Source organism: Hydractinia symbiolongicarpus, chromosome 13 (genome assembly GCF_029227915.1).
Source record: "Hydractinia symbiolongicarpus strain clone_291-10 chromosome 13, HSymV2.1, whole genome shotgun sequence".
NCBI classification, from domain to species: Eukaryota; Metazoa; Cnidaria; class Hydrozoa; order Anthoathecata; family Hydractiniidae; genus Hydractinia; species Hydractinia symbiolongicarpus.
Window position 1 is genome coordinate 12,306,705 of NC_079887.1, and position 27,379 is coordinate 12,334,083.

The following is a 27,379-nucleotide window of genomic DNA, read 5'->3' on the forward strand; positions in this document are numbered from 1 at the left end:
GAGATTTTTAGGGGTAGTTTTGAATAATAGCCAATATCAAAGCCTCTGAAAGGTATGGGACCTAAACATTTTGCATGCAGGTGTCTAATAGATAAATATTGAAACTCAGTAAGTATTGTAGCAATGCAACATAGCATTAAAGAGTTATTATTATTAAAAAAAATTGTCAGGGGGGCGGAATCCGAATAGTGTTAAAGCGGACTTTTTAAATTTCGTTGTAGAACTAAGGTAATTGAATTTTACGCAAATAGTGGTATCAAGTTTTAAACTTGCGAAGATGTCACAAAAACCTTATCGTTGTCATTTTTCTTTCTTTAAGTGTACCAAGTCCGATTCCATTTAGAATATCCAACCAAAAGTTATATGTTCAAAATACCCCGGACTGAGAATGCTAGTTTTCAGTTTTAGGAAGTGCGCCCTCACCCTCCTAATCATATCGAATATGCAAACCCCCCTGGGAACTAGAGTAGCCTTTCATACGTACTGCAGCAGCAAATTTCTTTCTTCACACGAATTAGCGACTGGGGCGCTTCTTAATTTTTTTGATATTTTTGGTCAAATGATGGGCGCTTATAATTGTCTTAAGACATTTAGAGATTTTCTTTTGTACTAGGTATATAAAGAATTTCGGAGCAGTTTCGAACAACAAGAATTTTTGACGAACACTTACACTTTTGTAGAAATAAAGGAGGAAACTTTGAGATGTAAATTTGAACATAGGAGAAATTAAAGCAGCCGTAAAAAAATTTTAATTTCAAAAATATGAACTAGATTTATGTAGCCTTTTGAACTACTACACGCGTTTCTAAAAAGAGTGTATGTAATGTTTTAACGCCCCCTCAAGGTGTGTTTTGAAATGTTTCTATATGCGCTCCTACAAGATGTGCGTGTGTAATGTTTTAATGCCCCTTCAAGACGTGTGTTTGTAATGTTACTATACGCCCTTCAAGGGGTGTGTTGGAATGTTTCTATATGCTCTCCTACAAGATGTGCGTTTGTAATGTTTTTAACACCCCTTCACGGGGTGTGTTGGAATGTTTCTACTTGCGCTCCTACAAGCGGTGCGTTTGTAATGTTTTTAACACCCCTTCACGGGGTGTGTTGGAATGTTTCTACTTGCGCTCCTACAAGATGTGCGTTTGTAATGCTTTTAACGCCCCTTTATGGAGTGTGTTTGTAATGTTACTACACGCCCTTTTAGGGGGTTTGTTAGAATGTTTCTGAAGAATATCAATAACATGTCTATTCAGCATAATAACAAAAATCACTTTGATGGCAATCACTAGGGTACGCATATTTATACAGTACTAGCCTGGAATAACAGACAACAAGAGTATCGGCTATTCCGCATAGGGTTGTCTAATGGAATTTGGGCGCTAATTTACCTAAGTGATTATTTAAAAGGGCACTTACATGGGGTTGGGTGGCAAGTTGAATTTGAAATTTGAAGTTTACAAAGAATGAATGAAAAAGTGATTTCTAAGTAGAAACAAAATGTTTATTCCTGATGTTTTAACTTTCGAGAGGTAAAACGTCTATCTCTGCGTCTCTCAGCAAGAGATTCATTTTGGAAAACAATGAATTGTGTGTTTGTAAACAATTTGATGGCAGTTGAGCATTACTTTCATTGGCTACAAAATTCTATAAGCAATTTCATTGGTCCCCTTGAATGATATTACATGCGGTTTGCAGCATAAGTTAAATTCATGGTTCGCTGCACAAATGTTAACAGCTCGTTCTTGTCGTTTTAAGAAATTTTAAATTCGTTAGATAGAAGTTAAAGTTTTTTGACATGAAAACAGTTCAACATCAGGTAATATTTTTGTTTTTCTGTTTAACTAAAGTAGTAGACGACGACCCCATGTAAGATGGAGCTGAACTCCTTTTGCCACGTGGTAGGCGAGATTCCGCTGGTAAACACTTATGTCTATTCCATCAACAATAAACAAAAGTAAATGGGCAATTGTTTTGGGCATGCTGCATTGGAAAAAACAAAAATGGCAGAAGAACTGCGGAGATTTGTTTTATATGTTTACATACAGATAATAAAAAACGCAAAGGCATTAAGATTTCCGCGTAACTTCAGGCCAAATTTTTTTTCTTATGGTTTTTTCATCATCTCCTAACATCTATACCACAGAAATCATGGGTTGTACATACGTAGCAAAGTGTCTAAAATAATCAAAAAAGTCAGGAAAGTCTCAACGCGTTATGTACCCATTGTTTTTGATATTTGAATAACAGTTAGAACTAGGAATGAAAAATGAAAAAAATGCATATCAAGTTATTCTCCTTCATTCAATTTTAAAGTTACTTTAGGATACAGATAAAAATATTTATAACTATATATTGATTTGTGACTAGCCGTAGATTTTAAATCATTACTTTTCCGTTCAAAACTTCTAATGGCAAGTTATTTAAAAATTAGAGAATTTTGGAGAGAAATCTACACTGGTCCAAAAAGGATCTTGTATTTTACATTGTTTACGTTTGCCTGCATCGAATAGGTTGTAGATTTTTAGATTTTAGACATGTTTAACATTCAGGAATCTTCTCTTCAGGTTGTATGATGATCACTTTAGCGTATGTTGTCATTGCATTCTCATCATTACATTTACCAATCAAAGGTAAGATTTTTCATCTGGAACCTGTTTAGAAAACCTCTTTACAGCATTCTCGTTGCTTTTCTGTGATACTAAAAGCATTTGTTGGGTTGAAACTTCCTTCTTGATCAATGCTATGTCTCAAAATAAAATATGGTAAAATCATCTGCATGACTATCAGTCTACTTCGCATTGGAAGTACAGTTGTCAAAAGATGCCTGATTTAGTCTTAAGTAAGGTAACACAATGGTAATAATGTTTGCAATTAATCGTTGCATGTTACATTACGTTAAACATAAATTTAAATTTATATTTTTGTTTCTTTCTCTAGCATCCAGTAAAAAGTTCAAATTAAGCGACTTACCAGTGTTAAAAAAATGGGAAATACCGTCAAACCACTTTGCAAAACATATTGGCCGAAAATATAAAGATTTAGACCAGGAAAAAAAGAGAAGCACGTACTGGGAATTGAAGCCCGATTTTACAGCAAATGAGCTTGCCTGGGACGAGGACCCAGAAAAAGTAAAGTTAGATTTTAACTATAAGTCTTTCTTTGAAGACGATGATGATGCTGAAATATCTGGAAAAAAAGGAGATATTCCATTACAAGAAGAAACTACCTACCCTAATTTTGCAATTGGAAAAAAGAGCGCCTTCTTCAAGCATGTTGACACTGCTTCAACCGGAGAAAAACCTTTAAAGAAAGCGAAGGAGGTTTCAAAACGTAAGCATGTAGAACATTCTCAAAACAAAAAGAAACATGCAAAAAAGAGTAGATCTCGACGCTCATTGATTGAGGAACATGACGGCGAAGAAGAAGAGTCAGTTAGTTATCTTTCGCCTAGCTTCTTTCTTGAAAATCCTGCCGATAAGGATGAAGTGGATGAAGAAATTAGAAATAAAAGAGCTGCAATATGGAGTGTTGTCAGAAAAATGCAATCATCTCAATATCTGCAGAAAAACAAAAAAACATCCGGATCAGAACCATTAAAAAAGCGACAATTGACGAAGCATGCAGTGCAATATCCAACACCATTCATCTCTGCAAAACAGAATGTAAATATAATTAAAAAGTCTAATATCGTACCCAAACCAAACAAAGAGTTGACATCAAATCGTAGGCAAAAAATAGCCATTATCAATGACATCGAAAACGCTAAGAAAACTGTCAGGAGTGTGCTAGAAAGTAAGAGAAAGTTGAAGGCTGGAGAGCTTGGAGATGAGCAAGGTATCGAAAGTAAAGACATACGAGCAAATGTCCAACCTGTGAAGGCTAGCAAGGATGTCAAAGCCGTCTCTAGACAAAACATTATCAGACCAAAAACTTCACTGAATGTGGACCCTGCAAACGTTGCTAGGGCTGTTAGCATGGCAATGGAACAGTTAAAACGGGATAAGATGTGGGGAAAAGTATTTGTACATGTTCGTCCCAGTGGACAATTGAAAGTTATGGTACAAGAAACAAGAAGGATGGAAGACGAAAAGTAAAACAAAGTCTTTTTCCTTAGGGTAGTTTTCACTGCTACAATTTATTGTGCACAATAAATAGTGGACAATTCTCTATACTAAACATAAACCAATGCAAAAATGTGTATAATATGTATGTACTTCTTGTATAAAATTGTACAGAATGGTTCTGCAATTAATTGTATAATATATCATACAATATATTGTAGGAATGAAAACTACCCTTTATGTACATAATTTTTTTATATATCTTGTTTTGATGTATTTAATTTTTAATATGTTGTTAAAAGAAAAAGTCCATCTTCTTTTGCGTGAATCCGTATTAAAAATGTATTCTTTGAAATGTCACTAAACCGAAAGGGTTTCATGGCACTAAACATTAGAATTTCATGGCGCGATAGACCGTATTATTATATACCTCTAGTTCAAATTTAACCTTTGTTTTGGTTTTATTTGTGATCAATTTCATTTCGGTTTCAATCATTAATATCCTTCAAGCATTGATTTCTTTTGTTTTCACCCTAATTACTATACCTGATTGGTTGAAAGTATTTTAAAGAAATGGAGGCTGGGACTTTATAAACGTCATTTTGATTCATTCTGAAAGAAGTTTAATACAATACTGGAAAAAGATCGGACAGGAATATTTTATACGGAATCCAAAAAGAACAACAACAGTAGGAATTTTTTTACTATTCCCAACAACCGTCTTTTTCATTTTTGTTTGAAAATATTGCAAACTATTTAAAAAGTAAAAATGTTAGTAATATAAAAATCACCCAATAAGCATAATACATATTTTACCGGACAGTACATCATTTTCGTCCCCAGGGGATCTTTCTTGCCTAAACCAGATGTGATAGATTTAGCATAGGGGCAAAATGAGCTGAAAACAAAGTGTGACGCCACCTTCCTATCTAGAAATATAATATTCTGTATATATGTATTTAGCGCTGAAAAAAACTAAAAGCAACTAAAAAAAAAGAAAGAAAAATATAATAGGTATCGATAAAAAAATGATATTGATATACAAGTGAAATTTGTAAGAGCATAATCCCTCAAAGTAAATCAGTTTTTAAACTATAGCCGAGAGTTATAAATGAACAATGCTACCGAAAATTTTAATATTCTATATCATAATAAAATTTTGTATATATGTGGTAAATTTTTTTTACGATCACGTACAGTTAAAATAACCTAAGTGAAATTGCTGCGCCCTCACACCTCACATTTGCTCACACCTCAGATGAATCTATCTTCATGTACTCATTATTATCTTCATCATCATCATTCTCTTCACTCATTGTAAATAAATACTTGTAAGCGAAAACTGCTAACACTGCCCCGACCATTGGCCCAACCCAATAAAGCTGAAATTAAATAAAAACGTTTATAGAAACTGGAATATAAAAAAATATATATCTAAGAAAGGCGACAAAAACACAATAATAAATAATTACCCTGGGCTGTACCACAAAATATCACCCGAGGTGTAAGTACTGACCGAGCTTGGGATGTCGGTACTTACACTTAGGTGAGGTGCAATGTAGCTGCTAGTTAACTAGCTATGTTAAAGAAGCATCCAGACAGAAAGTTGCTAAATTTTAACAGGTAACCTTGACATTGCTTTGTTTCTGTGGTAAAAAAATGTTGTTGTTTTTATTTTTGATAATTTGGATGTTGCTTGAAACTTGTTTACTCGTGCTTGATTACATTTTAAGCTAATATTTTTCTTGACGACGGGCAATACCGCCACATATCGCCCGTCGTCAAGAGCGCTAAGCTAAACATAATGCCTAAAAACCCATGTTAGCCGCTTGTAAAATCCTGACGGTTAACAATAAGAGATAACATACCCATTGGCCATTTAATTGGTTCATGAGTAAACCGGGTGCTAAAGCTCTTGCTGGATTCAGGGCTGCTCCAGTGTAGGGGTACTAAAATAATAGAAAAATAATACGTAATAGAGCAGCTCAAACAAACTGGTAATTCATACACTATATAGCGCCTGAATAGAAGGCGAAGTAACAAAACAATTGTGGACAGAATGAAAGACACAAAGGTAAGTTTTTCGTCATTTTTTAAACACGACTAAAATGGTCAAAACTTTCCAGTACTTTTTTAGCTAGCACATTTTACAAGTATTTAATTGCATAATTTAAAAGCCTAGTCTACTGTAAAAGTTGAACTGCTTTGATAAATTATAAATGGTTACAGACACTTTCTAAGAATAGCGATTTCAACTTTTTGTAGATTTTACATGAAAGAAAATTTCCCCCATTTTACAAGGATCTTTTTAAAAGGTGGCGTATTAAAAATTTTAGGAAAAGTAGGAATTGTTTGATCAAAAACAACAGTATAGAGAGTTTAAAAACCATGTGCAACACTAAGGCGAAAACGCAGCATACTGATATTAAAATACATTTTCACATTTGAAATAATCTTACCGCCATCAACATTCCCACAGCACTCGCGAATCCTATCGCCAAAGGTGACGACATCCCAGTGAACTCATTCTTAGGATCAATCGTTGTGAGTACAGTGACAACGATGAGAAATACTAAAATCATTTCGATGATGCATCCAACATATGCTGGTACATCACGGTGAAGAATGACAGCTCCGAGATTTCCACGAATCTTTTCTTTAGAGAAAGCAAAGAGTAAGGCTGCTCCGGCAATACCTATATAAAATGATTGATATAAAAAATCCTTGACTTCGCTTTTTGGCTGTATTTCTTGCAACAACGAAAAGATAACAATTTTGGCAATTATAAATACTATTTTTTCCTCAATTTGCCGAGTTTGAAATATATTGCGTAATGGTTCCATAAAACTTCCTTCTTCGAAAAATGCCCGTTTCAAGAAATACCACTGGTGAAATAGACATTTATTTGAACTGCTTAATGTATAATTAAGTGACTGACTGACTCTAATAAGGGTTGAACAAAGTAGGTATTGGCATTCAGAATTTAAAACTAACTACATCTGAGTTTAAAATGTTGAATATGAAGTAAGAGACTTCAGCAACAAGCGTTCATGGTATCTTTTTATTACCACATACCACCTTTCGAGAGTAGTATTTAAATAAACACTAACCAATTATCATTTATCTGGCGTTCTTAGAACGCTTTTTCCATTTTGCTTAATACCCACTTAGGGTTAATTAAAACTTTTCGCAGCATTCAATTAAATCGAACGAATGGTAGCTATGATCATGGCTCACGTATGGGACGAAAGCTTAAAAGATCATGTCGTATATGTTGGTGTTGTTTTCAATCCTTGATTTGTCGATATAATAACTGATATTGCGTACGTAGCCTAAAACTTCTCAAGATGTTAGGTGCACCTTTGAAATCCAGGCTACGAAATCAACAAGCGCGACCTTGTAGGAAAATAGAGGATATAAAACTCAAGCTGATAATAATTCTTTTGCAGCAATAAAAAAACTTGGCGCATGTATTTTTATATAACTAACTGATAACGAAAATTCTCTGCTGTATAAATTAAATACTTAAGGAGATCCGGACACATGTCATTTGCAAAATTTCTATAATGTAAATCAGCCTACGTCACTAGGTAGGTAAAGTATCAGGATTTTAAAGCAACGTTGCATGATATTCAGTCAGACTTTTGATTTTATTGACACAAATTAAGTACAACTCCTACTCTCTGAATGTTAAACAATGATTTTGCCCCTTTCCCGGCTATTCATCAATCGTAGGGTGTCTAATGTTCCTGTGAAGGTTTTAAAAAATTTAGCCTAACTTGTGAAGATTTTTCACCAATTTGAGTGAGGATGTGATAGTTGATCATCTTTAAATGTTCCTTTTTTTCTCCCTATTATTTCGTTTTGTTCTGTTGAATGCACTTTGTGGACACATTCTCCTTTGGAGGCAGATTTTTTTTATAAATCGTTTTAAGTTAGGAATGTAATAGGACCTGAGTTATAAATACATTTGGATTGGTCAGGTCCTATAAAGTTGTTAATACTGTATCTCTGTCATACAATAAATAAATTAGTTTTGTTTTAGCGTAGAGAAATAGGAAATATTTTCTATTTTGTATTTAAAAGAAAGGGCAGCTAATTTTCTATTGAAACCCATTGTTGTTATATCACCTTGAAACCATTCTATCTGTTCTATATACAGAGAAATCCAGGTTTAATCCCAGTTTTTTCGCGGGCACGCTAAAAAAAGAATCAATGCGATGCTTAAGAAGTTATGATATAACCAACAACTTATCCGTGAACCCAAAAATCTTTCACCACATTAAAGAGCGACGGAAATAGAAAGGGAAAACTTACGAGGGGTTCTGGTCTATTTTTTAAATCTTATCATGGATAGCTTAGATAGCTTCAAAAAAACTTTTTTTCTTTATTTATAACACAGATAACTTTAGCATGTAAGTCTCGTTGTACTAAATCTAACCACACATTTTAATTAACTTCCTAAAAAAATTTAAATTATTGTCACATTGTTCGATTTCTGAGCACGTGACAATGGTAAATACAGTCAAAAAACCTATATTAATAATGGCGGCGATGCAAACACCGAAACGCTGCTTGTTACCGTAACCTACATAGAGTTTAAAGAAGTGGAGAAATAACACTTTTTGTTCTTTTCTCATTCAGTCTATCTTATTGTATCTATTTCGGTTTTAGTGGAATTCAGTTTAGTGAAATTATTTTCGAAGTTTCCACTTACCTAGCTATGCCACATACTGTATGTTTATTCTCAAGTAAAAAAGTCATATTACGAGAGAAAGGAAAAGCAAAAAGCTGCATTATGGGATACGGTATAATTCTTGGACACAGAAAGCTTACAAAATTTTATGGCACGAATACTATTTTGTAATGAATGATCCTATTCAGATCGGAGTGACAAGGGTTGGGGCGTGGACTTTACTACTGTAACTACTTGGCAGATTTAACACCCATCACAACAAAGATGGCAGCCTTAATTTCATTTCTGATCAGGTAGTAATTGCTGACGTCAGCAAAAATACAAAAATTTGCGTTATTTTAATTTTGGCAATGCACCCTTTTTAAAAAAGGCGTTAAATGTCCGAGGTGTTTCATAGATAATAAAAAATCAGACTTTCAGACTTTTAACTTGTTTCCAAGCTCCTTGTAGCTACAATGGAGCGCCAAAATGAACAAATTTCAAATTAAGTTAGTTGTATGGCTACCCACCATCAAACATCGGAATATGCAACGTAGAGATTTTTTTATGGAAAGAAGCAAATTAATATTGTGTGTTTGGGCGTAAGAAGGGCGTAAGAAAGGAACAAAAAATGAATAATATATAAGCATAGTGGTGAAATAATTGGAATAGTTTCCATTACGGAGTTTCATACCGCGCAGGTCTGGGCGCCAGCGAAGCGCTTTGTAGGGACAAATTTTTGGCTTGTTTTCATTTGTCTCGATAGCCCAGATAATTTTAATGGTCAGTTTTTCACAACTATTCTGGTTAGTGCTGCGAAAAGAGGCAGAAATGCAAAATCCTGCCTGATGTTTCTTCAACTAATTTTTTACTTTAACTGACGTTTTGCTTTTTAATAACACGTTTAAATGGTGTTGCTAACCCTCTTTGTGGTATATTGACATGGGTAAGATGTTGAAATCGAAGAAAACTTAAATTAATGACTTTTATAGAGAGGCAAGAGAAGACATATTGTTGATGTTGGTTTCAGGGGTTAACTTCCTGAAGTTGCAAGCTACATATACCATACATTTTGTGTTGTGAGGAATAAAGTAATGGTTAAAAAGAAACACTATTCTATCATTATCAGTGCACTTTGGCAAGAAGAAATAAAAATTACAGCTAGCTATATAAAGACTTAAAGGAAGTTTTTTTACAGTAAGCTATAGCTAGCTAGCTAGCTATGTATGGATCTGCAAGTTTGACATGGATTAATGTGAAAGAGCATTTAATAAAGGATTTATTTGCAAAGTATAGCTAACTAGTTATATAAAAAAGAGCACAGATGAAATCGACTGAAAAAAAAATACACACTTCAATGATATAATGACTGGCTTTGACTTTTCGTTAGAAATTATTGTATATAAATATTATAACTAGCTAGGAAGGGATATATATAATAGCATGTTGTACTGTATTACTGTATTCTTAATTTTGGTAAAATACAAGAATAAATTTAGGCAAGGTCCACTTTTACAATTTTGTGATAGCTATAGTAATTTTGGTACATTGACATAAGAATTTGGCAACCGAAAATATTTGACGAAAACAGTTAAAGTCACTAAATTTGTTAAAAAGTTATTTTCCATTAAATTTGTTTATTTTAACCACAGTTATTTTACTTTATATTTCGCAGCGGTCGAAACTTTGTACTTTACAGATTAAAATTATTCCAATGCAAAATTGAGGCGTAGCAATTTTTAAGGCTAAGTTGGTGTTTGAACTGCACTGTTAAGTTGAGTGATATTAGAAATGAGTTTTTATGATCCTATTTTTAGCATCTGGGCACTTACCCACCTATATATCTGATTACTGTATGAATAAGGCTACGATATATATGAGTGACCCAGTGTGACAGATACAGCCAGCTTTTTGACAATTTTTAATTTGGTTTATAAAAAATGTAGGTAGCTCCGCCCTGGTTAGTTAAATAAAGTTTCCAGCAAACACAAAATAAGAAATTTTTAAATTGTTTTTTAATATTATGGCTAGCTAGGTATCTGTTTAATAAGCATGAAACTGTTACTTTAGAAAAAAAACCATTGTTTTCTTTACTATGTTAAATGAGCTACATTATTTTGGCTGTACTAGTAGCTATATAAATCTTTAATGACATGCTAGCAATCCCTCTTTGATCAGCACTGTGATATTTTTAAGACAATATTAAAACTTGTGATGTAACTAACTACCAAAATAAGGTTTCTTTCTCTTTTGACTGCCAACTTTTCATGATGAGTGTACCCCACAACTTGAAGCAATTAAATTAATAACCAAGTTTAGGTCTTGAACCTTCATAATATACAATCTTATGTCAATATTGAGTATCCTTCCTTTAAATAATTGTAAAATCAATATATCGCACCAGCTTAAAAAGTAAAAATACAAACGAAAAAGTGAATAATTCTCTTCGAACTGCATGTTTTTCTTAGCAAATGCCTTACGCTCTGTGGGGGATATAAAAATTTTTTGTCCCTACAAGCGCTTCGCTAGTGCCCAGACCTGCGCGGTATGAAACGCCGTAATTGTAGTCAAGAGTAAAGAAAATTCGAGCTTTTTCACTTTTACTGCACTATGGTAAAGGGCGTAATTGGGTACCTGCAATTATAATATTTGCCCTTTTAACTTGTTTCCAAGCTTCTTGTAGCTACAATGGGGCGCCAAAATGAACAAATTTCAAATTAAGTTAGTTGTATGGCTACCCACCATCAAACATCGGAATATGCAACGTAGAGATTTTTTTAATGGAAAGAAGCAAATTAATATTGTGTGTTTGGGCGTAAGAAGGGCGTAAGAAAGGAACAAAAAATGAATAATATATAAGCATAGTGGTGAAATAATTAGAAAAGTTTCCATTGTAGTCAAGAGTAAAGAAAATTCGAGCTTTTTCACTTTTACCGCACTATGATAAAGGGCGTAATTGGGTACCTGCAATTTGGACAACGATCGAAATGCATTTACAATATTTTTAAAAACGTCAGTGCGTGATAATGGATTAAGTCGATATAACACCACAATTATGCGTGTAATAAACAGTTTTAATCTGTTTTAAACAGCTCAAATTTCATCAAGGTTTTAAAAATGGCTGTCCGAAATTTTTACTCTGCAGAGAGGTTGCTAAATTCTTAAATTTGTGTTCAATATTCAAATAAAAACTGAGTAGTTGTTTAAAGGCTTTTCCAAGTATTTATCTATCTAATTTATAAAACTTGCTGTTCGACAGACGGAATAACAATAATTTTAATAATAATAATAACATAAAGGTTTCAGTTTATGTGTCAAAAGAGCGTATAATCATTTAAAGCATTAAAAACAAGAGATGTTGTAAAACGGAACAAAAAGTTTACCTCCAGCCGTCTGTGCTATCATGTAAAGAATACACCTAAGCACAGAGATTTTTCGCGCCACACACAATCCAAATGTAATTGCTGGATTAAAGTATCCCTTTTCATGACGCCCAATTGCTACCAAAACTATAGCTCCCCAACCAGCACAAATTGCCACTGTGATGTGTGAGGGGACTGGGTACAAATCACCAGTTCCAGGCTCGTAGAGACTCAGCGTGCTACCGCATGTGTTCATGACAGACAAAAGGGTTGATAGAAATTCTAAGATAACGCCCTTCCAGAAGTTAATTTTTGTTAGTTCATGTAAAATACTTCTTTGCTTTCGGTTACACTTTTTGGACGAAATCAATGCTGTGTTCTCACTCACATCTCCAGAGTTAACCGAGACAGATAAGCTACCACGTGCCATTCTTAGTATGTGTATCTACCCTGAAATAACAACTCTGTATGGTATTACTTAAATCACAACATTACATAATTCTGCCAATTTGATACAGGCAATGACTCTTTTGTTTATAGGATTTTGCGCCTAACATAACCTTTCAATCTTTTACAAAACTTTGTTTTTAATCACATGAAACAGAAATATGTCCACAAAAGGTCACTATTAACAATATAACCAATTATTTTTTAAGTTTTTAACTGTAATGCAGATAATAAAAATGATAGGGCAATTACACAAAGATAACAACATCATTAACAACACAAATTAAAAAGCAATTTGTAACATCCATTCGTTCTAATAATTGATATCGAGAATAATGCAATCTGAAAGCATAATAGACTTGCATGTTGATAGGTGTTGACGTTTCAACGGACATCACAACTTCTGTTTATATTAGAAACAAAGTAATTATGAAAACAAACACCACAAACAAACAAATAATAAAAAGAATATATTATAAAGGTGATTTCTATTAACACGATCATTATCGGCGCTAAAGATTGACGCAAGTTTTTTTAGGACGTAAGTAAGTAAGTAAGTAAGTAATTAACGGGATGTTTTAATGTCTTTGAGGATTCTATTCTAACGGCTGGCTCATCCTCCCCTCCGACTGTAAATATGTTACATTACAGCCAGAGATACATATAGCATTGTTCTAACTTGCATGCCTGCCACGCAAGCCGGTTAGCGGTCAGTAGATAGCACCAGATGGGCTGACAACACTACATTCAATGTGTGCAGGAGCGGGGACTCGAACTTGAAACCTTGTGATTACAAGCCGAAAGCGCTACCACCACACAATCTCTGCATAAGCGTATGCTTTTACAAATTTCGATTGATTTTAATAAAAAACTAGTCGTTAGCCCGTGGATAAAATATATATATATATATATATATATATATATATTTTTTATCCACGGGCTAACGACTAGCTAGTTATTGTGTGTTTGGGCGTAAGAAGGGCGTAAGAAAGGAACAAAAAATGAATAATATATAAGCATAGTGGTGAAATAATTAGAAAAGTTTCCATTGTAGTCAAGAGTAAAGAAAATTCGAGCTTTTTCACTTTTACCGCACTATGATAAAGGGCGTAATTGGGTACCTGCAATTTGGACAACGATCGAAATGCATTTACAATATTTTTAAAAACGTCAGTGCGTGATAATGGATTAAGTCGATATAACACCACAATTATGCGTGTAATAAACAGTTTTAATCTGTTTTAAACAGCTCAAATTTCATCAAGGTTTTAAAAATGGCTGTCCGAAATTTTTACTCTGCAGAGAGGTTGCTAAATTCTTAAATTTGTGTTCAATATTCAAATAAAAACTGAGTAGTTGTTTAAAGGCTTTTCCAAGTATTTATCTATCTAATTTATAAAACTTGCTGTTCGACAGACGGAATAACAATAATTTTAATAATAATAATAACATAAAGGTTTCAGTTTATGTGTCAAAAGAGCGTATAATCATTTAAAGCATTAAAAACAAGAGATGTTGTAAAACGGAACAAAAAGTTTACCTCCAGCCGTCTGTGCTATCATGTAAAGAATACACCTAAGCACAGAGATTTTTCGCGCCACACACAATCCAAATGTAATTGCTGGATTAAAGTATCCCTTTTCATGACGCCCAATTGCTACCAAAACTATAGCTCCCCAACCAGCACAAATTGCCACTGTGATGTGTGAGGGGACTGGGTACAAATCACCAGTTCCAGGCTCGTAGAGACTCAGCGTGCTACCGCATGTGTTCATGACAGACAAAAGGGTTGATAGAAATTCTAAGATAACGCCCTTCCAGAAGTTAATTTTTGTTAGTTCATGTAAAATACTTCTTTGCTTTCGGTTACACTTTTTGGACGAAATCAATGCTGTGTTCTCACTCACATCTCCAGAGTTAACCGAGACAGATAAGCTACCACGTGCCATTCTTAGTATGTGTATCTACCCTGAAATAACAACTCTGTATGGTATTACTTAAATCACAACATTACATAATTCTGCCAATTTAATACAGGCAATGACTCTTTTGTTTATAGGATTTTGCGCCTAACATAACCTTTCAATCTTTTACAAAACTTTGTTTTTAATCACATGAAACAGAAATATGTCCACAAAAGGTCACTATTAACAATATAACCAATTATTTTTTAAGTTTTTAACTGTAATGCAGATAATAAAAATGATAGGGCAATTACACAAAGATAACAACATCATTAACAACACAAATTAAAAAGCAATTTGTAACATCCATTCGTTCTAATAATTGATATCGAGAATAATGCAATCTGAAAGCATAATAGACTTGCATGTTGATAGGTGTTGACGTTTCAACGGACATCACAACTTCTGTTTATATTAGAAACAAAGTAATTATGAAAACAAACACCACAAACAAACAAATAATAAAAAGAATATATTATAAAGGTGATTTCTATTAACACGATCATTATCGGCGCTAAAGATTGACGCAAGTTTTTTTAGGACGTAAGTAAGTAAGTAAGTAAGTAATTAACGGGATGTTTTAATGTCTTTGAGGATTCTATTCTAACGGCTGGCTCATCCTCCCCTCCGACTGTAAATATGTTACATTACAGCCAGAGATACATATAGCATTGTTCTAACTTGCATGCCTGCCACGCAAGCCGGTTAGCGGTCAGTAGATAGCACCAGATGGGCTGACAACACTACATTCAATGTGTGCAGGAGCGGGGACTCGAACTTGAAACCTTGTGATTACAAGCCGAAAGCGCTACCACCACACAATCTCTGCATAAGCGTATGCTTTTACAAATTTCGATTGATTTTAATAAAAAACTAGTCGTTAGCCCGTGGATAAAATATATATATATATATATATATATATATATATATATTTTTTATCCACGGGCTAACGACTAGTTAATATATATATATATATATATATATATATATATATATATATATATATATATATATATATATATATATATATATATATATATATATATATATATATATATATATATATATATATATATATATATATATATATATATATATATATATATATATATATATATATATATATATATATATATATATATATATATATATATATATATATATATATATATATATATATATATATATATATATATATATATATATATATATATATATATATATATATATATATATATATATATATATATATATATATATATATATATATATATATATATATATATATATATATATACTACTAATAGCATCATTTGGTCGCAAAGTCCAAAAATGAAGCATTTGGTAGACAATACATATTTTTAAAAATTTACGTCACTTATAAGTAAATAATTTCGCGCATCACCTCAAAAACTTTCATTTTGCATGGGGTACGTAAAGGTCTTACCAAGATTAAAAAATACATTGTCATGTCCACCAAATAACGTTGCCTTTCCTAAGAGGCTCATTTGGTAGACACGACCATATATATTATCACTTATAGCATCATTTGGTAGACATGTCTACCAAATGCCTCTATAGTAGTAAATGTATATATTTTGCATAAGTTGTGTCAAATTTAAAAAACAGACTTTTTATGTCAACCAGGCTTTTTATTGCACATGTCAGCACTTTTTGCATTTTGTCGGCTACCTCATTTAACTTAACAAGATTTAGGTGTTTTACTGTCAAAATTTTAAAACCGTTGCAAGGTTACTATTTAATTAATTAATTAATTAACTAACTTTTTTTTGTTTATGTTTTTGTAAATTCATCTATTTTTGTAGAAAGCTCCCTAAATTGAAACACAGGGAACTTATAACAAATATGCGTAATTCAAGTTTGATACGTTTTTGTACATTTATTTTAGTCCAAACATGTTCTTTTATGATGTTTCTTGCTAATAATAACATTCTTCTATAGTAAGAAATTTTTGTTATTTTTAAAATTGTGTTTGTGTTTTACTTTAGAGAGCAAGTTTATTCTTGTAGCTAATGAAAAGAGGCGTGGAAAGGGGGTCAGTTTAAAGACGAATATTAAGGAATTCCATGATAATTCACCGGCTCTTTTACTTATCCATCCAGAAAAATACATTTTTTTGAGTTCTCAAAATTCTCGAGCAAACATAACTAACTGCTTGACCTTTCAGCCTTATCGTGTGAATATGAATCAAATTATCATAATAAAATCCCATTTGAACAGCTTTAAGCCATTTTTAGCATTTTTTGTTACTAAGAAAGAATTGTAATCTGAAGAAGCATATTAATACCATTTTAAAAAAATTGAAACATGAGGAATTACAGCGTGTTTTTTTGTGTTTGCTTGTGGAGTTACTTTTTTTAACTTTTGGAGCAAAAAGAAATTTCAATTTTGCTGGTATAAGTAATAGAATACAAATGTCTCATTATTTTGTATTGTAGCAATAACAAGAGGAATATGCAATTATTCTTTATTAGTGACTAAATTCAAAAACTTACTCGGCAAAAACTGACTAAATTAAAAAATTTAGTCGGCAAAAAGTGACTTTTTATTTTTGCCGACTAATGTTTTTCCAACTTTTTTGTTCCTGATAAAGTACCCTTAGTTGAACCTTTATCGTAATAATGTTCTTAGTGGAAAATATTTCACTATTTCAAAATAAAATGGAAATGTTAAAATGTTTTTCTTTGTGTTTGTAAGCCATCAGCCGAATTAAGCTTGTGGAATCAGCGCCAAAAGATTGTAAAACTTCATAGTAATCCCTAAGATTAGCAAAGATCACTGGTGCAAAAGTTCCACTAATTAGAGGTATCCTCGTTTTAGAAAGTATATTATTTTCAGGACATTTTTTTGTTAAATCATTAAGTTTCCAACTCTACCTCAAACCTCATTTTAAAGTGAATAAAAGGGTAGGCCACGATGAGGGACATAAGCTACAAACTAAGGTATTTGGTATAGTAGCTGTGAAATAACTTCATGCTTGTGTTGAGATGAATTGAAATTTCATCTTTAGTTCCATTGATTAGATAGATTAAAAATTAGTTGGGTATATTATAAATAGATTTAAAAAATGTGTCCGCTAAATAAAAACAAACTTGAAGAAGTCCATTTGGTGAATGAAATGGACGGATAATAGTGTGCTCTTTTACAAAATTTTCTTTGAGACGTTGACCGGAGTTTCGCTGGCGTAACCAAGTCTATCCGTTAAAAAAGCGCCCGGCTTTTGTAGTGTCCGGTAATTAGAAAGAAGCTACAATCAGTAAAGAAAATGCGGTACTTTATTGTCAAAAATCTAAACGGTAAGTTTTTGCGGGGCCAATTTTTAAGGGACTTTATTTTCACGGATAAAATTCACCGGAATGAAAAAATTAACTTTTTGATAATTTCAATATTTGAGTTCGTCATTGTGAGCAATGACCTTAAAAAGGTTGTTCAACTTAATACAAACCGAAAATTTAGAAGTAAACCCATCGACGAGTTTACAAATCGAAATGATCACAGCTTTGTCAGGATAAAAATAGATATGTAACCATGAGCAAGAAAAATAAAAATATAGCTACATATACCTAAAATCGTGTCAAGAATAAGATTATACCATAACTCTGTTGAGAAGAATAACATATTTTTACAATGAAATGTGACTGTTGTGTAACAGGGATATTCTCATAAAATGTTTAGGGAATAATTTTTACTGGGATCCAGAATAGCATTTGAAAAGGGGATTTGCCGGAAACTACATGCGGAAATTAATGCTTATAAGAACAAACTACGAATGCTTGATAGTAGGAAGGCAAAGATGAAGTAAAACTATCTATATAAATAAACTACAATTTATCCTTTAAATTAAGTCACGGTGGTTTTAGAACCACCCTTCCCTATTTGTCACGCTCCATCACGTTTTCATGTAAGACCCCTTTTACGTGACGTCACGCTTGGTTGAGTCCTCACTTCTTTCAAGCTCCTGAAACGCAATGCATATAGCAATTCTCTTTGCCGGCGGGCTGCAACTCTTTGGGGTCGCACTTTTCAAAGCTTTGGCAACTGCACGCGATTCTTTTGTTCGGCGGTATAATAAATAGTTTCGATTTGATACTTTTAAAATATAAATGGCAGTGTCCGCAAACACGGCTTGTGATTTTGTCCTTGTTACTTCATCTAATGCATCAATTTTGCGTTTCCGTTCATTTTAGTACTTTTTTGGCGTTGTCGGTTTAACTTTAGTTCTCCCAGCTTCTTCTTCAAGCTGTCAAGGTTTCCTTTACGTGTTTTTGTTTCACATTATGCATTTTTGGTCAACTGATTGGGTTCTCTCTTCTGATACAATACAACCAACATCTCATTTTCTATGTTAATTTGATTGTTCAGCTTTTTTTGTTTTGTTCGGACGAAGTTTTTTCTGCCAACCTATAACTCTCTCCCTCATCAATTGTGAAAGTTTCCTTAACTTTAGAAGCGGGAGAAGAGGTGGGAGCCGGAACCGGAGTTTTTGATAAATCCGCTGCACCTAAAAAAGCAAAGAAAAGAGGTCCAAATAATATTATTATTCTTATGAAAGATTGTTAATTTAATTCATTGTGAATACAAATGAAATTCGCTTACTTTTCTTTGAAGAGTGTTTCCAAGGCGATAGAATAGTGCCTTTTATAGGCTAAGCAGCATTTCTTTCATGCCTCCATGTTTTAATTAGAGCAATGACTTGAAATATCAGCTCAGGGAAAGATTCCTTTCTCATGTTTTGCCACACACTTTACAATAACAACGTGTTTGTTTTGACAAGCAAATCTGCCTTTATACGCTGTGGAAAATGAAGGCAAATGAAGTCGCCATTTTTACTCCCGAATAAACAGTATGTTCAAAGCCAAAACTATACTGAAATGCATGTTTACAAACGTTCGAATTCTAAACTAAAACACTAATTATTACTATTCCCTATCGACCCCTTATTTACCGTCACGCTACGTCATGAAAAAACGGGAAGATCTATCTACCCGCTAGCATGAAGTAATTATTAAAACAGTATGTTAATGTCCACGATATTGCAATTTTTCTTAAGTTCGTTTTTCTTTTCCTTTTTGGCGCTTCCATTTCGCAGCTGCACATGATACAACAAATAATAAATTTTTTATAAATAGTTGATATGCGAATTTTACAAGTTTCTCCACATGAGAACCTTGTAAAATTTGTTTGTTTTCCTGTTCATTTGTTTCATTTTACGGTTAAAAATAATCTAAGATCAGTTAATTGCACTACTGTAGGCTGTCAAATTCTAACCTCGACCCCAGAGCCTGTTGTCTTCTTTTATATCTGGAAAGCTAGATAAACCATCCCAATAATAATCTTCAGTGAGAAGTTACGCACGATGATAACGATAATTTTGTAAGCTCAGATTAACCAATAAAACATTACATTGTCTTTGTCAGGAAACTTAGACCACGTTTATACGCATACAGGACAAAATCTCTTCCCGGGATGGAACTCGTCCCGGCGTGAAACGAAAAGTGTTTACACGTGAGCCTCAACGAGGGATGAAATCAGCATATTTTCATCTCGGGATGAGTAATCACATCCCGGGATGAAACATTAATTTTGCTAATTTTGCGTATGATAATTTGAAGTGATATTTTTTAATTTGTGAGTAGAAAGGTCAAACGAGAAACCTAGAACGATGGCGCCTGAGAGAAGTAGTGTAATATTGTTGATCACAAATATATCAACAATTTTAACTATAAGATCCCTTCTGTTACAGTTGCATATAGTATTATTAATACAACTAGCAGAGTAATAGAGAAACAATGTAATTCTTCTGAGGGAAGCTGTTTGGTAGAAACAAAGCATTGACTAGATGTCGACGAGCAAGATTGAGGTTGGTGGCTCGCCGTTGGCCGTGTAATCCTCACTATTTTCAATCGGCAAAGTTTCCTCCACTTCATTTTCCTTTGCGTCGCTATCAATCAGTACACTCTTTATTTTTTTTTAACATTTCCTATAAAAAATCAATAATTACCAATTTAAACAGACACCATCATTTTAGCATACAGCAGGCATAACATTAAAATGTCATGCATTTTTAAAACACTTTCTCGTACAAACACATGAGAACCATAATTAATGCTGGAATAATATTTGAACTCGTATAAATTTAGGATGGAATTTCGTTATTTCATATATAAATTAACGAAGAAAGTTACAACCAACCTCTTCATAATTTTTTCCAAATGCTTTTTTTACTTCTTTGCGTCGATTGTCACAAAAAGAATGATCGGATTCATTTTATAGTTCTTATATTTAAAATGATGTTCAAAAAGTGTGAAAAGTGTAAATTTAGCATTCTCATCCCGGAATGAAAAGAATTATTGTGCTTACACTTATTTTTTTTCTTAATCTCATCCCGAGACACGATTTTACCCTGTCTTTAGGATAGGGATGAAATTTAACGTGATGATCTCATCCCGGGATAAAATTTTATTCCGCTTTAAACATGTGAACATTGTGAAAAGAATTATTGTGTTTACACTTGTTTTTTTTCTTAATCTCATCCCGAGACACGATTTTACCCTGTCTTTAGGATAGGGATGAAATTTAACGTGATGATCTCATCCCGGGATAAAATTTTATTCCGATTTAAACATGTAAACATTGTGAGGACTTTCAGTAGTCACAGAGATGAACTCATCCGCGTACGAAACTCATCCTGGGATGAAATTTAACGTGTAAGCGGCCTCTCAGGAAAGTCATAATTGAACACTTAAATGTGATGTAGGTCCAGGGATGAAGCAACATTGCGGCTTAAAGTAGTGATTGCCTTCTCGTGTCCAGTGCTATTATTTCAAAGACCACGAGGCCTAGAGGAGAGAATAACGCAAAATAATTGATACGATGACAAGAATTTAAGATGATGAGAAACTACACGGAATACACACTTTTTTATAAAGACACGAGCCTCAGATGTCAAATTAACCAAAATAAAAAAAGCCTCAATCTTTAAATATTGCTTCTAAAACTGAAACAACCCGAGTCTAAATTTTGCCATGAAATGAGGACATTCCAGGATACGAATTCCTTTACAATGATTTTTAAAACGAAATTCCTCTTCAAATGTAATCCAGGAATAAGAATATATAGAATTATTGCACAAAAATAGTACACATTTTGTATCTCTTACGTACGTACCGTACCGCGTTGTTGTTATTATTAAACATCTACTGTTGATATTGGTGGATCTAAAAAAATAGTTATAATTTCTTCTCCGATTTTTTAATTTGAGAAAGTGAAAAAGATGAAGGTGTTTTTCTTTCGCACCTATTAGGCATATCTTCCGTCTGCGTAGTCGTAACTTGCATTACATTAGCAATTCCGCCATTTTAAAGGCAACGTTTTCAAAAAAGCGTGGACATGTGATGAGAAAATTTATATTTTAATAAAATGTTTTGACTTCTTTCGGAGATACGAGGTCAAACACAAACTAACACATGATGAATTTATTATTCACACTAGATGGAAGGTCCTCTATACGCTCAGGGGACACATTTGCAGTTGCCTTATTTTGATTTCCATTTCCGCGAAAGTTTCTTACATAACACATTCAATATTCTAATGACTTGAAATGCGTGTATTTAATGCAAAAAGGTATTTTATTAATACACAACGTTTGTCTGTTTTTTTTCTTCCAAGTTATGACTGAAAATACCGAACTAGACCAAAATTCGGACTTACAAAAGAGAAGGTTTTCTCAAAATTGTTGAAATTCGAAAGAAAGTACAAAGGTAAAAAAAATGTTTATCTGTCTGTGACAACCAAAGTGAAAATGTTTTTTTTCCTTTGAAGTTTCCAAAAAATACATGTCTCAAATTTTAATCGACAAAGAAAACGTTGCCACGTGAATAACAGTAAGTCAAAGATAAATTTTAGGACTCCACTAGTTTTCCAGAAAATGTTCACAAATTTCTTTCACTAAACAATGCGCGTTACTTGCAACAACAGCAATCCCCGTCAAGAAGAAGCAAATTGGCCGTTACAGGCGAGCAAACCACGAAGCAGACTAGCTCTATTTATAAGGAAAATGCAAATTTAAACTCATTGTAAACTTTTATTTATTCATAAGTAAAGCTATATAATAATAGTTGCATTCTGTTTGTGTCACATAAAAGGGTCATAAAACAGCAATCTCATGATAGGTGAAAATCTGAGCACAGGCTCAGACCGGCGCACCCGTAGGTTCTTCCACAGGCTAACGAATAGTTCTATTTATATTAAACATAACCTTCCGATTCAACAGATAATTTTCCAAAGTAAAACTTGGCACTAACTGGATAGCTACTTAATCAAATAATTCGAAACTTTGAAGTTGGACGATTAACTCTTTGCTTATTGTAAGTATATTTCATATGCATAGATATGTTACATTGATAATGCGTTGCATTAATATTTTAAGTGTCATTGATAATTAAATATAGCTTGGTTTCCAATAAAAGTTATAACTTGTGGTGAACTGCACGCGTTTTCAATTCAGTCGTAACAATGACAGTTGTAAGTATTAGATTATACCGCAACATGCAATTTTCGACTGATTGTCCACCAAATAATGCATTTTTGTGCCTATAGTTTTCAAAATTGTGTTATAACGCCGCAATTATCCACCAAATGCTGCATTTTTGTTCATATTAATTTTAAGTTATTAGATAGTATGGCAAAATGTAATTTTTCTCAGATTGTCTACCAAATGCTTCAATTTTGTGCCTATAATTTTTGATTCTGTAACAAAACCACATTTTTTCACTTATTGACCACCAAATGCTGCATTTTTGTTTATATAAATTTTGCAGTATTAGATTATACCGCAACATGCAATTTTCATCTGATTATCCACCAAATGCTGCATTTTTGGGCCTTTATTTTTTAAAATTGTGTTATAACGTTGTAATTGTCCACCAAATACTGCATTTTTGTTCATAAAAATTTTAAAATATTAGATAGTACCGCAAAGGGTAATTTTCCTCCAATTGTCTACCAAATGCTCCATATTTGAGCCTATCATATTTGATATTGTGCAATAAAAGCGCATTATTTCACTTCTTGCCCACCAAATGCTCAATTTTTGTATATATAGATGTTTTAAATATCAAAAAATCCCGTCAAAATACACTATTCACTTAGTGTCCACTAAATGCTGCATTTTTGTTTACATAAATTTTGGAGTATTAGATTATACCGCAACATGCAATTTTTGTCTGATTGTCCACCAAATGCTGCATTTTTGTGCCTATAATTTTTAAAATTGTTTTATAACGCCACAATCTATTATCCATTGTCCACCAAATGCTGCATTTTTGTTTATATATAATTTTGAAGTATTAGATTATACCGCGACATGCAATTTTTTTCTGATTGTCCACCAAATGCTGCATTTTTGTGCCTATAATTTTTGATTCTATGTAATGAAACCACATTTTTTCACTTAGTGTCCACTAAATGCTGCATTTTTGTTCACATAAATTTTGGAGTATTAGATTATACCGCAACATGCAATTTTTGTCTGATTGTCCACCAAATGCTGCATTTCTGTGCCTATAATTTTTAAAGTTGTCTTATAACGCCACAATCTATTATCCATTGTCCACCAAATGCTGCATTTTTGTTTATATATAATTTTGAAGTATTAGATTATACCGCAACATGCAATTTTTTTCTGATTGTCCACCAAATGTTGCATTTTTGTGCCTATAATTTTTAAAATTGCCTTATAACGCCACAATCTATCATCCATTGTCCACCAAATGCTGCATTTTTGTTCATATTAATGTTATGTTATTAGATAGTACGGCAAAATGTAGTTTTCCTCAGATTGTCTAACAAATGCTTTAATTTTGTGCCTATAATTTTTGATTCTATGTAATGAAACCACATTTTTTCACTTAGTGTCCACCAAATGCTGCATTTTTGTTTATATAAATGTTGAAATGTTAGATTATACCGCAACATGCAACTTTTTTCTGATTGTCCACCAAATGCTGCATTTTTATGCCTATAATTTTTAAAATTGTCTTATAACGCCGCAATGTATCATCCATTGTCCACCAAATGCTTCATTTTTGTTGATATAAATTTTAAGTCATTAAATAGTACGGAAAATGTAATTTTCCTCTGATTGTCTACCAAATGCTCCATTTTTGAGCCTATAATATTTGATATTGTGCAATAAAAGCACATTATTTCACTTATTGACCACCAAATGCTCAATTTTTGTATATATAGATGTTTTAAATATCAAAATATCCCGTCCAAATACACTATTTCACTTAGTGTCCACCAAATGCTGCATTTTTGTTTACGTAAATTTTGGAGTATTAGATTCTACCAAAACAATCAATTTTTTTCTGATTGTCCACCAAATGCTGCATTTTTGGGCCTTTATTTTTTAAAATTGTGTTATGACGTTGCAATTGTCCACCAAATACTGCATTTTTGTTCATAAAAATTTTAAAATATTAGATAGTACCGCAAAGGGTAATTTTCCTCTAATTGCTCCATATTTGAGCCTATCATATTTGATATTGTGCAATAAAAGCGCATTATTTCACTTCTTGCCCACCAAATCCTCAATTTTTGTATATATAGATGTTTTAAATATCAAAAAATCCCGTCAAAATACACTATTTCACTTAGTGTCCACTAAATGCTGCATTTTTGTTTACATATATTTTGGAGTATTAGATTATACCGCAACATGCAATTTTTGTCTGATTGTCCACCAAATGCTGCATTTTTGTGCCTATAATTTTTAAAATTGTCTTAAAACGCCACAATCTATTATCCATTGTCCACCAATGCTGCATTTTTGTTTATATATAATTTTGAAGTATTAGATTATACCGCAACATGCAATTTTTTTCTGATTGTCCACCAAATGCTGCATTTTTGTGCCTATAATTTTTGATTCTATGTAATGAAACCACATATTTTCACTTAGTGTCCACTAAATGCTGCATTTTTGTTCACATAAATTTTGGAGTATTATATTATACCACAACATGCAATTTTTGTCTGATTGTCAACCAAATGCTGCATTTCTGTGCCTATAATTTTTAAAATTGTCTTATAACGCCACAATCTATTATCCATTGTCCACCAAATGCTACATTTTTGTTTATATATAATTTTGAAGTAATAGATTATACCGCAACATGCAACTTTTTTCTGATTGTCCACCAAATGCTGCATTTTTATGCCTACTATTTTTAAAATTGTCTTATAACGCCGCAATGTGTCATCCATTGTCCACCAAATGCTGCATTTTTGTTGATATAAATTTTAAGTTATTAGATAGTACGGCAAAATGTAATTTTCCTCAGATTGTCTACCAAATGCTTCATTTTTTTCCCTATAGTTTTTGATTCTATGTAATAAAACCACATTTTTACTTAGTGTCCACCAAATGCTGCATTTTTGTTTATATATAATTTTGAAGTATTAGATTATACCGCAACATGCAATTTTTTTCTGATTGTCCACCAAATGTTGCATTTTTGTGCCTATAATTTTTAAAATTGCCTTATAACGCCACAATCTATCATCCATTGCCCACCAAATGCTGCATTTTTGTTCATATTAATGTTATGTTATTAGATAGTACGGCAAAATGTAGTTTTCCTCAGATTGTCTAACAAATGCTTTAATTTTGTGCCTATAATTTTTGATTCTATGTAATGAAACCACATTTTTTCACTTAGTGTCCACCAAATGCTGCATTTTTGTTTATATAAATTTTGAAATGTTAGATTATACCGCAACATGCAACTTTTTTCTGATTGTCCACCAAATGCTGCATTTTTATGGCTATAATTTTTAAAATTGTCTTATAACGCCGCAATGTATCATCCATTGTCCACCAAATGCTTCATTTTTGTTGATATAAATTTTAAGTCATTAAATAGTACGGAAAATGTAATTTTCCTCTGATTGTCTACCAAATGCTCCATTTTTGAGCCTATAATATTTGATATTGTGCAATAAAAGCACATTATTTCACTTATTGACCACCAAATGCTCAATTTTTGTATATATAGATGTTTTAAATATCAAAAAATCCCGTCCAAATACACTATTTCACTTAGTGTCCACCAAATGCTGCATTTTTGTTTACGTAAATTTTGGAGTATTAGATTCTACCAAAACAATCAATTTTTATCTGATTGTCCACCAAATGCTGCATTTTTGGGCCTTTATTTTTTAAAATTGTGTTATAACGTTGCAATTGTCTACCAAATACTGCATTTTTGTTCATAAAAATTTTAAAATATTAGATAGTACCGCAAAGGGTAATTTTCCTCTAATTGCTCCATATTTGAGCCTATCATATTTGATATTGTGCAATAAAAGCGCATTATTTCACTTATTGCCCACCAAATCCTCAATTTTTGTATATATAGATGTTTTAAAAATCAAAAAATCCCGTCAAAATACACTATTTCACTTAGTGTCCACTAAATGCTGCATTTTTGTTTACATATATTTTGGAGTATTAGATTATACCGCAACATGCAATTTTTGTCTGATTGTCCACCAAATGCTGCATTTCTGTGCCTATAATTTTTAAAGTTGTCTTATAACGCCACAATCTATTATCCATTGTCCACCAAATGCTGCATTTTTGTTTATATATAATTTTGAAGTATTAGATTATACCGCAACATGCAATTTTTTTCTGATTGTCCACCAAATGTTGCATTTTTGTGCCTATAATTTTTAAAATTGCCTTATAACGCCACAATCTATCATCCATTGTCCACCAAATGCTGCATTTTTGTTCATATTAATGTTATGTTATTAGATAGTACGGCAAAATGTAGTTTTCCTCAG

The 27,379-nt window shown here is 32.6% G+C and overlaps 3 protein-coding genes across 3 annotated transcripts; 1 reads left to right on the forward strand and 2 right to left on the reverse strand.

Annotated features, from left to right (window-relative positions):
• The first annotated feature begins 1,687 nt into the window (after window positions 1–1,687).
• LOC130623778 (uncharacterized) lies at window positions 1,688–4,189 on the forward strand. The gene is made up of 3 exons (XM_057439301.1): window positions 1,688–1,813; window positions 2,562–2,627; window positions 2,935–4,189. Exons 2-3 carry the CDS (start codon window positions 2,567–2,569, stop codon window positions 4,089–4,091), a joined length of 1,218 nt encoding a protein of 405 aa, XP_057295284.1. The 5' UTR covers window positions 1,688–1,813; window positions 2,562–2,566; the 3' UTR covers window positions 4,092–4,189.
• A 407-nt stretch (window positions 4,190–4,596) lies between these two features.
• LOC130623779 (aquaporin-4-like) lies at window positions 4,597–13,441 on the reverse strand. Its single transcript, XM_057439302.1, has 4 exons — window positions 12,117–13,441; window positions 6,518–6,753; window positions 5,927–6,007; window positions 4,597–5,440 (listed from the first exon to the last, which is right to left on the reverse strand). The coding sequence occupies exons 1-4, from the start codon at window positions 12,523–12,525 to the stop codon at window positions 5,306–5,308; spliced, it is 861 nt and encodes a 286-aa protein (XP_057295285.1). The 5' UTR covers window positions 12,526–13,441; the 3' UTR covers window positions 4,597–5,305.
• On the reverse strand, window positions 13,077–14,491 carry LOC130623082 (uncharacterized). Its single transcript, XM_057438582.1, has 2 exons — window positions 14,083–14,491; window positions 13,077–13,171 (listed from the first exon to the last, which is right to left on the reverse strand). The coding sequence occupies exons 1-2, from the start codon at window positions 14,489–14,491 to the stop codon at window positions 13,077–13,079; spliced, it is 504 nt and encodes a 167-aa protein (XP_057294565.1).
• Between the last annotated feature and the right edge of the window lie 12,888 nt (window positions 14,492–27,379).